This window comes from Ictalurus furcatus, chromosome 4 (genome assembly GCF_023375685.1).
Source record: "Ictalurus furcatus strain D&B chromosome 4, Billie_1.0, whole genome shotgun sequence".
In the NCBI taxonomy this organism is placed as follows: Eukaryota; Metazoa; Chordata; class Actinopteri; order Siluriformes; family Ictaluridae; genus Ictalurus; species Ictalurus furcatus.
Window position 1 is genome coordinate 17,694,405 of NC_071258.1, and position 16,628 is coordinate 17,711,032.

Consider the following 16,628-nt stretch of genomic DNA (forward strand, 5'->3'; position numbering starts at 1 on the left):
GTAACCATGCTTCCATCCATGTGTATTTTGATGCGAGTTTTGGGATATCACATATTAAAAAAACGCTTGATGGAAACACAAGATGTGAATAAAATCTCGTGGATTTTATGGAGCCGATGAGGCACAACTATGATAAAATGCAACATCACATCAATTAATGTCATAGGACAAATGCATATGTAAAGTTTCATGGATTTTCAGCCATCTTAAGTCTCTCAAAACACCACGGGAAACTTTGAAAATCCAACATTTCATCCAGCATGGCCGACTTCCTGTTGGGCGGAGTCAGATACAACCATGTGAACTTTGTCGCACTTGATGAGAGCAATGACCGTGGTAAATCTCGTGCACATTGGACCAACTTTATCCCGACCATTGCCTGCATTCGGGGGTGCTATGGAGCTCCTCGACCACGCCCATGCCCACGCCCTACAGAACTATTACATTTTCCAAGTTTCTGATGCGTCTGCCAAGTTTTGTGAGTTTTCGGGTATGTTTAGGCCCTTAAAATCACACGAATGCATGAAAAAAAAAAATTATACTAAACACCGGAAAAACAATAGGGCCCTGCACCTCCGGTGCATGAGCCCTCTGGTTTGGACCAGAGGCGTGGCACCTTCGGTGCTCAGGCCCTAATTAAAGCTGAAAGCAGCGATGAAAGGGCCCTCGCACGGCTGCACGTTGGTGCTGCTCTGCCAGGGGCATGCAGTTCCATTTTTTTTTAGCACTTTTTTGCATTTGACATGTTCTGACATGTCTGCAAAGTTTGTAACTTTTCAGCTATGTTTAGGCCCTCTAAAATGCGATTCATTTCGGAAAAGAAGAAGAAGAAGAAACGGAGCAGATCCAATAGGGCTTCGCACCAGTGTTGCTCGGGGAGGTAATAAACGGAGCAGATCCAATAGGGCTTCACACCAGCAGTGCTCGGGCCCTAATAATAATAAGAATACTAACAATAACAATAGGTTTCCTAATGACGGAAGAATCCTAATTTCATGGGAATAATCGGCAGTTATGATTTTTTTGTCATAATTGTGCAGCCCTACTTCTCGGATGACAACATGCCATGAATCTCAGTCTGCAATATTAGAATTGATGGGTGGTCCAGGTCAACAAAGCAGCATCACGTTGCCTTAAAAGAGTTGTTTTTTTATTTGGTTGACTTCAAATCCCAAGACAGCCAAACATCCACTACTTTGGTCCTTAACCATTAACTCAGCTACATGTCTGCAATTGTATGATTACTAGAGAAACCTCGAACATGTGTTTTTCCATGCCAATACTCATTTTTTCTCTGTGCCCTTACTTTGGACTAGCAATATGTGTTATTTTGTTAAACATATATCTATTTTTCCATCAAAGAGGAGGCATGCACAAGAAGTTTTTAAAAAATCATAGTTGGGAAAACTGTGAGCTTTGGTAAAGACTGCAGGTTAGATTATCTGAGATAAGACTGCAACTCACTGTGTGGGAATAGACACTAGTATGCTACCACTTATTCCCTAAAACAGTCTTGCACTTGTGTCTTTGATGGCTTTTAAGTCTATAAGTGGCAACAGCAGAGTAAAGAGTGTTCTTAAGCCATGCAACAAGATATAGAGCATACATACACTCACCGTCCACTTTAATAGTAACAACCGTACACCTGATTGTTTATATAGTTATCTAATCAGTAAATCATGTGGCAGCAGCACAATGCATACAATCATGCAGATATAGGTCAAGAGCTTCAGGTAATGTTCATTTCAAACATCAGAATAGGGAAAATTTGCATGGTTGTTTTGCCAGATGGGCTGGTTTGAGTATTTCAGAACCTGCTTATATCCTGGGAATTTCGCACACAATAGTCTCTAGAGTTTACACAAAATGGTGCGAAAAACCAAAAAACATCATATGTGCAGAGGGTCTGCAAGCTGAAACACCTTGTTAATGAGAGAGATCAGAGATGAAGATAAAGATCCAAGATGGCAGTGAGGCAGTATCACATGGAGCAACCGGTGTTCGTGTCTACCAACACCAGACACTACTAAAATACAGAAATCATGCATGATGATCTGCTGGAGAAGCTACGCAATCTCAGCTTGTTGCGGGGACCAGACCTCCAGTCCTCGGTAGCTGGGGGAGGGGACATCATAAACGGTGTTTCAGGAAGCGGAAGTGTGGCAAAAGGGCAGGGGTCCATGCTAGGCTAAAAACAAACTCTAGCTGCCTAGCTCTCCCGTCCATCCTGCTCTCCAATGTCTGCTCCCTGGACAATAAATTGGACTACATCTGACTCCAGCAGACAATGCAGCGTGAATTTAGCAGTGGCTCAGTGACAGATTTCTGGATGGCGGCATTCATCTAGATGGGCTTGCCTCGTTTCGTGCCGACAGAAATGCAGATCTGTGTGGTAAGGTTCACAGAGGTGGCTTGTGTGTTTACATTAACACAATGGTGCGAGAACTCTGTGCTAGTTTCTAGTTACTGCTCATCGCTGGTGGAGTTTGTGACTGTTAGTTGCAGATCATTTTATTTACCACGGGAATTCACCACTGTCCTATTGGAGTATACATTCCCCCCAGTGTTAATGCTAAGCATGCGCTCGGTGAACTGTATGGGGCTATTAGCTAACTGCAGAACACACACCACTGTTTATCATCACTGGAGATTTCAACCATGCAAATCTGAAATCAGTGCTCTCTAAATTCCATCAACATGTGAATTTTGCAATGAGAGCAGCAAACTTGTTTACACAAACATCCCTGGCAGAGACCCGCCCCCACCTCAGCTACTCAGACCACATCTCGATTTTGCTAATCCCAGCATACAGACCGCTCGTCAGATGCTCCAAACCAGTTTTGAAGCAAGTGAAAACCTGGCCAGCAGGAGTCATTTCTGCTCTTCAAGACTGTTTTGAGCACACTGACTGGCACATGTTCAGGGAGGCTGAAACCGACAGCAACTGCACCAACTTGGAATACACAACATCAGTGACCAGCTACATCAGTATGTGCATGGATGACCTCACTGTCTCCAAGACCATCACCACATGCTCCAACCAGAAGCCATGGATGACTACAGAGGTGCATGCACTGCTAAGGACTCAAGACTCTGCCTTCAGGGCAGGTGACAAGGCAGACCTTAGAATAGCAAGAGCCAAACTGTCCTGGTCCATCAGAGAGGCAAAAAGCGCACACGCCCAGAAAATCCACATACACTTCATGGATAGCTGCGACACGTGGTGCATGTGGCAGGGCACTTAGACTACATCACCTGCCTATGACAGTGATGCCTCCCTTCCAGATGTGATAAACAACTTTTACACTCAATTTGAGGTGCAGAATGATGTGATGGCGAGGAAGATCACCCCTCTTACCAATGACCAGGTGCTGTGTCTAATCACAGCTGATGTGAGGAAAACGCTACACAGAGTCAACCCACGGAAAACTGCTGGAGAGTTGAAGACTGAAAAAAGGCCAGTTGATTTTTTTTTCTAATTTTCAACTGTCCAGTTTGGGTGAGTCTGTGCCCATGATAGCCTCAGATTTCTGTTCTTAGCTGTCAGGAGTTGAACCCACTGTGGTCTTCTGCTGTTGTAGCCCATCTACCTCAAGATTTGATGTTTTGTGCATGCTAAGATGCTTTTCTGCTCACCACAGTTGTAAAGAGTGATTATTTGATTTACAATATCCTTCCTGGCAGCTTAAACCAATCTGGCCATTTTCCTCTGAACTGTCCTATCAACAAGGCATGGCCACCAACAGAACTGCCGCTCATTCAGTGTTTTTAACTGTAGAGACTGCTGTGTGTGAAATTCTGAGGAGATCAGCAGCTTCTGGAATACACAAACCAGTACATCTGGCACAAACAACCACACCACAGTTAAAGTAAGAGATATCACACTTTCTGATGTTGGATGTGAACATTAACTGAAGCTCTTGACCTATATCTGCATCTTTTTATGCATTGTACTGCTGCCACTATAGAATATATTGATAAAGCATAACTAATATGTATAACTAACATGTGGATATATTAATAAAGCATAATCTATAGCTATAATCAATATTTAGAAACATAATCTAAAACCATAGAACACTTTCTAATCAAGTTATATTCTATCTGTGTACTGAGTTAGAGGAATTCCGTGTCTTACTGCACAGTAGTTGTTTTTCTGTATCATCCTGTACCTTTCTGCACAGCAATAAATTAGCATTTAGACATTTGCTGAAACTGCTTTCCAATTAAGACCACTTTGAAGCTTGCAAACCAGTATCAGGCTGAGGTAAGGCCTCAAGTATCAGGCTGGGAAAAAAGCCAGAAAATCATTAAGGTAGTGGAAGTGAATCGGGTGAGAGCCAGAAATTCAAGGTGTAGAGGTGAATTTGAGACAGAGTAGAAAAAACCTTGCCCTTATAAAACCTTTCTAAAAATCAATTAACTACACATGAGCCACAAATGTAAGATATCATACAGACATGAATAATTAATTGTGGCAAAGAAGATTGGTCTTTTTTTAATGAGAAAATGTAAAACCCCACCTAAAATGAGCTCGTTGTTGCAGAAAGGTATAAAAGGGCATGTGTGTTTGCATAATTTAGACTTTCTGCAGACTGCCTCACTTTATTGTTTCAATAAAGTTTGATTACTTTTTGACATCTACAAACCCTTTGCCTCTGAAGTTTTTGACTGACCTTTTTAGGCTGGAAAGATTGTTTCCACAACGCCACATGATTGGCTGATTGGATAACTGCATAAATGATGAGATGAACATACATAGAACATATGCAATGCATTTCACTAGAACTGCAACAACTAATTGATAAAATCGATAATAATCAATTATGAAAATCATTGTCAACAAATCTCGTCATCGATTAGATGGTCTGCGCGCGGGATGGGCCATTTACTCATTACGTTACTTCTCTTCTGAAAACACGCTTGGGAGAGTAAATACTAAAGTTGTGTCACAAATGATGTACTATACATTTACACTATGCACTTTGTACTCTACCATCTAGTGTATGAATTTTAGAAAGATAGTATCATCTCAGATGGAACACTAGTGGGGTTTTTTTACTAACCGGAAGTATTCCCTAGTATTTACTAACCGCTTCCTAGTCAGTGGCGCATGATGTCATACACACGTAATGCGACTCCGCTATCCAGAATACCCAGAGACACCGACAATAACTTTCTTCAGTTTACTGTTTGTCACCGTTATCTTTTATTCCCAACATGACCTCAGTCACCATCAGACGGAGGAGTAATCATCAAGTGACTGAGGAAGAAAGTGTGCAACCTCTAAGTCCTCTAAGGCAGGGGAGCATTTTATATTAAACACAGCGGAGAAGATCTAACTTTATAAAGTGGAGTTTATGTGTAGCACGGAACACGACAGTGATGCTGTCGCGAGTTGTTTAAAAGGTTTAGTTTAATTTAAGTTTTTTGTCATTATATGCTGTATCAGTATAACTTCTGTTGTTTATTATAACGTAAGTGACCTGTTAGTAACGAGGCCGCGTTGCTCCTCACGCTTGGTGTAGACGTGGTGGGAGCGCCAGTAAGATCTGTAATGTCTAATTAAAACGCTATGAACAGAAGTAAACAGAAGTAAAATAATATGTCTAAAGGCAGCGAGTAATAGAAACCACAAGGTGCAGTGAAACTGAGTTTTTATTATTAATTTAGGAGTGTAGTTTAATTCAGTGCTTTTTGTGCATCCATAAAAGTAATGCATAAATACTATTATACAATATAAACTGATATATAAAATTTTACATACACATATATAAGTATTTATGCATTACTTTTTATGGATGCACAAAAAGCACTGAATTAAACTACACTCCTAAATTAATAATATATATTCTGGTGTGTGTCTGTGTGTATTGGGTTCTTTTCTGAAGTTTATATTTGTAACACTCAGTTTGTGGATTTTATTTTAAATAAATGAAAAAAATGGTACTGAAAGTTTGCCCCCCCCACCTCCGATTAATCGAAAATAAATAGTCTGCCAACTAATCAATAGAAAAAGAATGAGAGAGACCTGGACTTTGCTTAAAGGCAAATCATTACTGACAGAACCATACTGAAATACAAACCACTGGAATCGTTACTGCCATGCTGTTAGGGGGTTATTACTCAGGTTTGATTTAAAGCCCTTTTAATGTGAGTGTGATTCAGTCTGGACCAATATAAACAATGGTGACTTCATAATGGAATGAAGCTTCTGTTCCATGTGCTCATGGTGCCAATAACAAATGAGGACTTCAAAGAAAAAAAGCCTGAAGTTAAAATGCAGGGTGTTAACAATTTGGGTACAAACATTCACAACAGTTATCTGAGGTTTGCTATTATAACTGTTTTTAATGCAGTGGAACACCAGTAACAGTCAACAGATAGTGGAATAGTTAGTGGGGAAAATAGCCTCATGGGGGAAAAAAAGGAAGAAAACCCCACTCAATATTTTTATATTTCAATGCATGGAAAAGAATAATGTAGCATCCTATACGTTTATGTTTCTACTCTTTGAATTTGCTTTTGAACTTGCAAAATAGCAGATTGGTATTCCCTGGCTGCCTGAATTTTTGTTGCTTGATTTTGTTGGTAATACTTGCATAACAAATCCTGCTGTTACAATTTGACCTACGGAAAAAAACCTTCGGAGTACTGTGGTAGGATCAGCTTTGCTATTAACATTCCACTGTATGCTTCATAATTGAGACACAATGTGAGAATCGCTACTGAATATTGAACATTTTCTTAAATATAGTTTTTACTGTTCACTTTCTGTATTATGTGTAAACAATAACATGCCTTTTTATACCTGCCTGAAGAAAATCTTAATTGGAACATTAGCACAATGCAATTATTTGCTCAAGATGGCATTTCAAGGTGCCCTTTCAAGCACAAAACACAAAATGAAGCAGGAAATAGACTAACCAATATAGAGAGACGAGTCTTTTTTCTGCACATGGTCGTCTATATAGGACACTCCCAGAGGCTGTACAGGCGTCGCTCCAATACCTAGTAGAACTTGGGCACCAATCAGCAGCAGGTACATCATGTTGGTGTTGGCTTTGTTGCTGCATAGGCCACCATCATCCACATCTCTCCTTGACATGTTGGAGCACATGTCCCGTCCTGGCTCTTTCCTCCACACTTTAGTGCTTTTGTACTCATACTGGTTGGTGAGGAACTCAGGCAGTGCAGATAGCAGTGCACCCAGTGCCATGACAATTCCACCACAGCCAATCAGACGTGGTCGGTGAGCTCTGGCACCAAAATAGCTGACAAACAGGATGAGCGCCAGGTTGCCAATCTCGAAGCTGCTGGCTATCACACCCACATCAGCACTCTGCAAGTTAAAGCGGCGCTCCAGCGTTGTCAGGACACTCACCTGTAATAAGCAAATAAAAATTTTACTTTATTTAACTTTTATAATTGAACTAAGATGGAAATCTTCACATATTCAAATGTGTAAGAAATATCAATGCTTTTTTCTTTGCTTCTGTCACCTGCCAGAGTCCATAACTAATTCTTTGTAAAGAATATTTACAGTTAACAATGTATGATAGTCAGCAATCCATCCATTTTTCCATACCGCTTATCTTACACAGAGTTGCGTGGGAGCCTGGAGTCTATCCCAGGGAACTCAGGGCACAAGATAGTGGACACTCTGGACACAAGCACACACACATTCACACACTACAGACTATTTGGAAATGCCAATCAGCCTACAGTGCATGTTTTTGTACTGGGGGAGCATACCGCTAAGGCATTGGGAGAACATGTAAGCTCCACACACTTTGAAAGATGCAGGATTCGAAATCCCCAATCCCAGAGATAAAAAAAAGTGATAACCACTAAGCCACCATGCACAAACAGTGTAAATGACCAGATAAAATGACTCACAACTCATCATATTAAATCACTAATGTCATATTTACTTATCTAGATTAAGTGATGAGAACTCAGTAACTGAATATTGCTTAAAGAAATCAATCTTATTGAAGTACTTCAATACTTGTGTAACTCAAGTTTTTATTACTCAAATAATATCAGTTTAAACCTAGACCAAACCTTTCAAATTTCACGTTGTTGTGTTCTTTCATTTAACTTCATTTCACTTCAATAGTGAAGTTTTGTAAAGGTCCCTTTCATGAAATTCCTTGCTTATAAAGGTTCAGATAAGTGACTATCATGACTGAATGACAACAGTTACCTTTAGTGCTTGACCATTAATGTGGAGTCCATGACTAATCATGGTGTCAGGTGATGGTCTGTGTGGAGTTTCACATGTTCTCCCCATATTTGTGTGGGTTCCCTCTGGATTCTGCTGTTTCGGCCCACCTCCCAAATCTTGCCAGTAGGCAAACTGGCCAAGATAAATTGCCCCTAGGTGCAAAAAAGTGTGTGAGTGGTGCCCTGCAACAGGTGTTCTCGAAACAGGTTCCAGGTCCACCAGCACCGTAATAATGATAAAGAGGTTACTGGGAATGAATGAGTGAGCTGTTATATTTTTAACATAAGTCCTCTCTGAAAGTATCAGAATGGCAAGACCAATTCTTTTGTTTTTGATATAAATTGAAGACATTTGGTGTTGAGATAAAAAGATGAACATGAGTTGAGAGCTAAGTATTTCAGCATTCATTTCCTGATGTTTACATCTAGATGTGTTAAACAACTTAGAACATGGAACATATTGTTTGAACCCACCCATTTTTCAAGTGACCAAAAATATTGAAACATGTGACTGACAGGTGTTTCTTGTTGCCCAGGTATGCCCTGATTAACTGATTAAACAATTGATAGCTCTGAATGTCTACTCTTGGATTGAGCCCTGGATTTTGTCTGTAAAGACTGCATTTGTTGTTAAAAGGGATAAACAAACATGAAGACCAGAGAGATTTGGGAGAAAAGCAAGCCATTTTGAAGCTGAGAAAAAGAGGGTAAATAAACCAGAGTCATTGTACAAGCATTGGATATAACAATACAACAATTTGGAATGTCCTAAAAAAGAAAGAAACTACTGTTGTACTAAAAACCAGACATCAAATAGGTCAGCCAAGGTAAACAATAGCAGGTGATGACAGAACTTTGTGAGAGCTGTGAAGAAAAACCTCACAACAACAGTCAATGGCATCAGCAACAATCTCCACAGGGCAGGGGTGAAGGTATCACAATTCACCGTTCAAAGAAGACATTTATAGCAGAAATACAGAGGCCATACCATAAGATGCAATGCACTTGGCAGCAGCAAGAATCAGTAGGCCAGATTGGAATTCACAAAGGAATACAGGGATGAGTCACAAAAGAATGGAAGATTAACCTCTCTCAACATGTTGGAAATGCCAAAATGTGGAGAAAGAATGAATCTTCTCATGATTCAAAACATACAAGCTCATTAGTCAAGCGCAGTGGAGGTAGTGTCCTGGCTTGGGTTTGCATGACTGCTTCTGGAATGGGCTCACTAATCTTTATTGATGATGTAACTCATGATGGTAGTAGCAGAATGAATTCAGAAGTCTACAGAAACATTCTGTCTGCCACTTTACAGAGAAATGCATCCAAACTAATTGGGAGGAATTTCTCCATGCAGCAAGACAATGACCCAAAGCACACTGTCTACACAACAAAGGACATTATCAGGGGAAAAGTGGAAGTTTTAATCTGGCCAAGTCAATCACCAGAACTTAACCCAACTGAGCATGTGTTTCACCTCCTGAAGAGGAGACTGCAAATGTTCCTGAAGGTGAACATCAGCGACGGTCAACAGATATGTAAGAATACTTGCAAAGCCCCTTTTAGCAAGCTGAAGAAAGGCTTCAAACTGTATGCTTCAAATACATACACAAGTAAAGTACAAAGCTAGGAAAATACCTATATTATATTAGCTTTATGTAAATACCTTATATACATATAGAAATAATAGTTATACAAAACTAACAAGTGGCTATCTCACTGTACTGATGAATGCTGCCAGAAATGTACTGAACAATGATGCCAACAATATGTTGGCATCATATTGTAAAAGTGTTCCAATATTTCAAAATGGAAATGCATCATAGGACTGAATGAAAGTAGCCCATTACATGGCCATTAGGCATGAGATAGAATTTCAAATGTCTCGAATATCACAATGCAAAATACTGGCAAGACAATTTTTGGCTTGCAATATTTCCATTTAATTTCCATTTAATATTAATTATAAATTCTCCTCTTCATATACAATAGGTGACAGCAGCAGAGGCACAAAGCGTACAGAGCATGAAGTTTGCTAGTGGGAACCTAACAACCTATCAACTGGAGCTGCAAAAAGTAATCAATCAACTCGATAATAATCGATTATGAAAAGCTTTATCAACGAATCTCATTACCGATTAGTTGGTCTGCGTGCGGCACGGGGTATTTTACTCAGTGCATTACTTCTGTTCTAAAAACACGCATCAGAGAGTTCAGACCAAAGTTGTGTCCCAAATGACATACTATACACTTACATTATGCACTATGTACGATGCCGTCTAGTATATGAATTTTAGAAGGGTAGTATTGTCTCAAATGGAACACTAGTGTTTTATTACTAACTGGAACAATAAGCTGTTTCCCAGTCGATAAGACATGACGTTGACCGCAGGTAATGCGACGCCACTAGCTTTAGCAGAATACCCAGAGTCAATGAAAATGAATTTCTTCAGTTTACTGTTTATGTCAACGTTACCTTTTATACCAAACATCACCTCAGTCTGTCACAGCTCGGTCTGATCAGAACTCAAATTCCCAGGATGCAATACTCACTTCTCAGGCACGCATGCGCTCCCCATCCCCGGAGTTCTGATCAGACACACCTGGCACCAATCACACACTAGTACTTAGAGAAGACATCCACCTAGAATCGGCGCGAAGTATACGCTCAGTAGCCTAGTTTGCTGCGTTACCAAGCCGGTCTAGTTCGTTGTTTCTTGTGATCCTCGACCCTTGCTTTCTGTCTCGACTACGCTTTCTGGATATCCCCATTTGTATTGTTCGCCCGATCGCTTGACCCTTGCCTACTCTACGACTACGCTTCTTGAACTTCCCGATCCTACGCTGTTCACCCGCCTCCCGCTCCTGCTTCCGTACCGTCTCGAGGTTGGTGACAAAATACTTCGCCTATTAATGGAGGCAGCAGGAGATCGTTGGCCGAACGCCATCGAGGGACATGGCCGGATGCTTAGCGAACATGATCACCGTCTCGCCCACCTAACTGAGCAGGTAGCTCGGTTAAATCAAGCTGCGCAGCCTCCTACGGTGCCGACCCCACGCTTACCTCCCACTCCAGCGCCGGAGAAGTATGATGGAGATCCCGCACGCTGCCGGGGTTTTTTACTCCAGTGCTCCCTGTTTTTCTCCACGTACCCAGACATGACGGAGAGTCAGAAGATCATCCACTTCATGGAACTTTTAACCGGGAAAGCTCTCCTCTGGGCTACCGCGGAATGGGAACAGGAAGGGAACCGTATCAGCACGTTTGAGCAGTTGACATCACGCTTCCGCACGGTATTTGATCACTCTCCAGACAGCCGGGAGACTGGGGAGGACTTATTGTCCATGGCGCAGGGATCACGGAGTGTGGCGGATTACGCCCTCGAATTTCGCACGGTCGCCGCCCGGAGCGGATGGAATGACCCCGCTCTAAAAGCCATGTTTCGCCGGGGATTAAATGCTGACATCTTAACGGAGCTGGCGTGCCGCGATGATCTTTTGACCCTCGACTCAGTCATCAACGTAGCTAAGGTTGAGGCGGAAGCACTGACACCTGAGCACTCTAGTGAACCCATGCAGCTGGGACAGACTCGGGTGAGCATGCAGGAAAGAGAACGACGGCGCCGCGAACACTGTTGTTTCTACTGCGGTGAGAAGGGCCACTTCGTGCAACAATGCCCTCTCAAACAGGGCTCTACCCGAGGGGAAGCCAAAACTGCCAGACCATCTCAGGCAGGGGTGAGTTTCGAACCCATTACCCAGCACTCTGTTCAGTCTGCCTTCGTATTGCCCATTATAGTGGGTTACTCAGGTGTTTCCTGTGTTTTAGAAGCGCTGATCGACTCGGGAGCGGCAGGGAATTTCATTAACCAAGAGACCGTACGCCAATATAACATCCCCGTTCGTCCTCTCTGCACCCCCCGCCGTGTCCAAGCCATTGATGGGGCCCCCATAGGAGATGGCTTAATCACCCACTGCACCGAACCTGTTAACCTCCGAACCAGTGCCCTTCATCAGGAGAAGATCACGTTCCATGTCATAGTGACGGCTCGGCACCCAGTGGTTCTCGGTCTCCCTTGGCTCGAACATCACAATCCCCAAATTTCATGGAACCAAAGGGAAATCACGCGCTGGTCAGCTCACTGTATTAATCACTGTCTTCAAGTCCCTGTGATCTCCGTAGCATCTACCTCCATTGAAAGCCCAGATAAGGCAGATAACGTTCAGATCCAGAGTGTTTACCACGACCTCATAGAGGTATTCAGTAGGAAGAAGGCGAGCGGACTACCTCCCCACCGTGATTACGACTGCGCTATTGATTTGCTCCCAGGCACTACACCACCACGAGGGAGGGTCTACCCGTTAACGATCACTGAGCAAAAAGCCATGGAAGAGTACATTCAGGAGGCGTTGCACCAAGGGTATATACGACCATCCACTTCTCCAGCATCCGCGGGATTTTTCTTCGTGGAGAAGAAGGGAGGAGGTTTATGACCGTGCATCGACTACCGAGGACTAAACCAATGTTGCGTCAAGTACCGCTACCCACTCCCTCTAGTACCAGCCGCTCTGGAACAATTACACATGGCCACCATCTTCACGAAACTGGACTTACGCAGTGCATACAACCTGGTCCGGAACCGAGAGGGAGATGAATGGAAGACTGGGTTCAGCACAACTTCAGGCCACTACGAGTATCTGGTCATGCCGTATGGGCTTTCTAACGCCCCCTCGGTCTTCCAATGTTTAATTAACGATGTGTTACGTGACATGCTGGGACGCCATGTGATCGCCTACATCGACGACATACTGATATACTCTGACTCATGGGAAGAACATGTTCACCACGTTCGCCGAGTGCTACAGCGACTGCTCCGTCACCAGTTATATGTTAAAGCCGAGAAGTGTGAATTCCATAGAACCACCATCACGTTTCTGGGATAGGTCATCAGCCCCGAGGGGATCTCCATGGACCAAGAAAAGGTCCAGGCGGTAGTAAGCTGGCCCACACCCACGACGATCAAGGAACTACAGAGGTTTCTGGGGTTTGCGAACTTCTACAGGAGATTTATCAGGAATTTCAGTGCCGTCGCCAACCCCTTCACATCCCTGCTAAAGGGGAAACCCAAACGTCTGGCATGGAATTCAACTGCCCAATCCGCCTTCGACAAGCTCAAGAAAGCCTTCACTACTGCACCCCTCATCAAACATCCAGACCCATCCAGACCGTTTATAGTGGAGGTGGACGCGTCAGAGACCGGGGTAGGAGCCATTCTGTCCCAACGATTTGGAGAGAAGCCAAAACTTCACCCGGTGGCCTTCTTCTCGCGAAAGCTTTCCCCAGCCGAGAGAAACTACGATGTGGGAAATCGGGAACTCTTGGCAGTTAAGTTAGCGCTGGAGGAGTGGAGACACTGGTTAGAGGGGGCTACACATCCATTTGTCATCTTCACGGACCATAAGAACCTGGAGTACCTTCGCACTGCAAAGCGACTCACACCCCGCCAGGCCCGATGGGCCCTATTCTTCACTAGATTTCAATTCACGTTATCCTACAGACCCGGGTCCAAGAACACAAAAGCAGATGCTCTGTCTCGTCTCAATCAGACGGAACGGGTCAACGAGCAGGAGGAGTACATCATTCGTCCTTCATGTGTTATCAGTGCGCTAGAGTGGGAGCTGGACGCGGAACTAGAACAGGTTCCCCAGTCCCAAGTACCTGTAAAGTGTCCTCCTGACAAACTCTTCGTACCCGAAGAGTACCGCCAAGAACTCATCATCTGGGCACACACGGTACTCGGTACGGGACATCCAGGTACACAACGCACACACCATCTCCTGGAAGAGAAATACTGGTGGCCCAATATGATAGGAGACATACACAAGGTGGTGAAGTCCTGTTCATCGTGCGCACAGAACAAAGTACCTCGGACCCTCCCCGCTGGGAGGCTCAAGCCCTTACCTATCCCCGAACGCCCATGGTCACACATATCTGTAGATTTCGTAACAGACCTGCCTAGATCCCAAGGAGATACCACAATTCTAGTCGCAGTGGACCGGTTCTCCAAGTCCGTACGTTTCATTCCCTTGCCCGCTCTCCCCACTGCATTCAGGACAGCCGAACTTCTATTCCAGCATGTGTTCAGGTATTACGGCATTCCTGAGGAGATTGTCAGTGACAGGGGCCCGCAGTTTACCTCCAGAGTGTGGTCCAGCTTCATGACGAAGATGGGAGTGACAGTGAATCTCACCTCGGGTTATCACCCACAAGCCAATGGGCAAGCCGAACGAGTCAATCAGGAACTGGGGCGATTTCTCCGTACGTTTTGTGCCAATAACCCAGAGGATTGGAGCAAGTTCTTGCCATGGGCCGAGTACGCCCAGAACTCACTACGTCATTCGGCTACCAATCTCACCCCCTTCCAGTGCGTGCTCGGTTACCAACCCCCACTGTTCCCGTAGAATGCAACTCCCACCGCAGCTCCGGCCGTTGACCACTGGTTCAAACGTAGTGAGTGTGTCTGGGCGGACACCCACCGACGCCTGAGGGAGACCTCAGACATGTACAAACACAAAGCAGATCGACGCCGCAAGGAACACCCTGATTACCAACCCGGCGATCGGGTGTGGTTGTCCACATAAGATTTGAGACAAGCGCATGGCTGTAAAAAACTAGCACCGAGGTACACGGGACCATTCAAGATCCTCAAGCGAGTCAATGACGTCACCTACCGTCTGGAAATGCCACGACACAGTTGCATCTCCCCTTCATTCCACGTATCACATCTCAAACCTGTTGTCAACGGTCCTCTAGCCACCGAAGTACCAGCTGAAACTCCCCCGACCCCTCTGGAAATTGATGGACAACCGGCTTACCGCGTCAGGAACATCCTCAACTCGAGACACAGGAGGGGCAAGCTGGAGTATTTGGTCGAGTGGGAGGGTTACGGACCTGAGGAACAGTGCTGGGTTCCCAGGCAGGATATACTTGATCCACAGCTTACCAAGGACTTTCACACAACTCATCCTCATCTCCCAGGTCCACGACCCCGGGGGAGGCCAAGAAAGAACTCTGCTCCCGGAGTGAGCCCTTTGGGGGGGGGGGTTCTGTCACAGCTCGGTCTGATCAGAACTCAAATTCCCAGGATGCAGTACTCACTTCTCAGGCACGCATGCGCTCCCCATCCCCGGAGTTCTGATCAGACACACCTGGCACCAATCACACACTAGTACTTAGAGAAGACATCCACCTAGAATCGGCGCGAAGTATACGTTCAGTAGCCTAGTTTGCTGCGTTACCAAGCCGATCTAGTTCGTTGTTTCTTGTGATCCTCGACCCTTGCTTTCTGTCTCGACTACGCTTTCTGGATATCCCCATTTGTATTGTTCGCCCGATCGCTTGACCCTTGCCTACTCTATGACTACGCTTCTTGAACTTCCCGATCCTACGCTGTTCACCCGCCTCCCGCTCCTGCTTCCGTACCGTCTCGAGGTTGGTGACACAGTCACCATAAGACGGAGGCATAACCTTCAAGTGACGGCAGAAAAAATGAGAGACCACCAAGTCCTCTAAGGCAAGGGAACATTTTATAGGAAATGCCACAAAGAAGACTGTAACCTGCAAACTAGTGTGGCACGGATGCATGACAGTGATGCACGTGCACAAACTAATGTTTATGTCCAAAATGATCCACGATGTGCAAGGAGTTGGGGAAATTGGTACGAGTTGCTTAAAAGCTTTAGTTTAATTCAAGTTTATTATCATTATATGCTCTATTTGCATGCGTGCAGTGTCAGATCTGTTGTTTATTATAACATGAGTGATCTATTTGTAACAAGGCTGCGTTGATCCTCACTCGCAATGTAGATTTGGTGATAAACAGTGGCAGCACAAGTAATATCTATAATGTCTAATTAAATTGGTAGGATCAAAGTAAACATAAGTAAAACAATATGCCTAAAGGCAGTGAGTAACAGAAACCGTAAGGTGCAGTGACTGAGATATCATTATTAATTTAGGACAATAGTTTAATTATGAGTTGTTTTTTGCATCCAGAAAAAATAATGCATGAATACTAATATATAAAATAAACTTATATATATATATATATATATATATATATACATATACATATATATATATATATATATATATATATATATATATATATATATATACACACACACGCACACACAGTATCTCACAAAATTGAGTACACCCCTCACATTTTTGTAAATATTTGATTATATCTTTTCATGTGACAACACTGAAGAAATGACACTTTGCTACAATGTAAAGTAGTGAGTGTACAGCTTGTATAACAGTGTAAATTTGCTGTCTCCTCAAAATAACTCAATACACAGCCATTAATGTCTAAACCGCTGGCAACAAAAGTGAG

At 43.6% G+C, this 16,628-nt stretch overlaps 1 protein-coding gene across 5 annotated transcripts in view; it reads right to left on the reverse strand.

Annotated features, from left to right (window-relative positions):
• The window catches only part of slco3a1a (solute carrier organic anion transporter family member 3A1a), a 119,983-nt gene that overhangs the window by 56,106 nt on the left and 47,249 nt on the right, over window positions 1-16,628 (reverse strand). For 3 of the 5 annotated variants that reach the window (XM_053623230.1, XM_053623232.1, XM_053623233.1), the window contains exon 2: window positions 6,928-7,384. In XM_053623230.1, coding sequence (XP_053479205.1) covers window positions 6,928-7,384 — 457 coding nt within the window. Of the gene's footprint in view, window positions 1-6,927; window positions 7,385-8,209; window positions 8,891-16,628 lie in introns of those variants that run through there. The other 2 variants (XM_053623231.1, XM_053623229.1) reach the window with 1 other exon arrangement.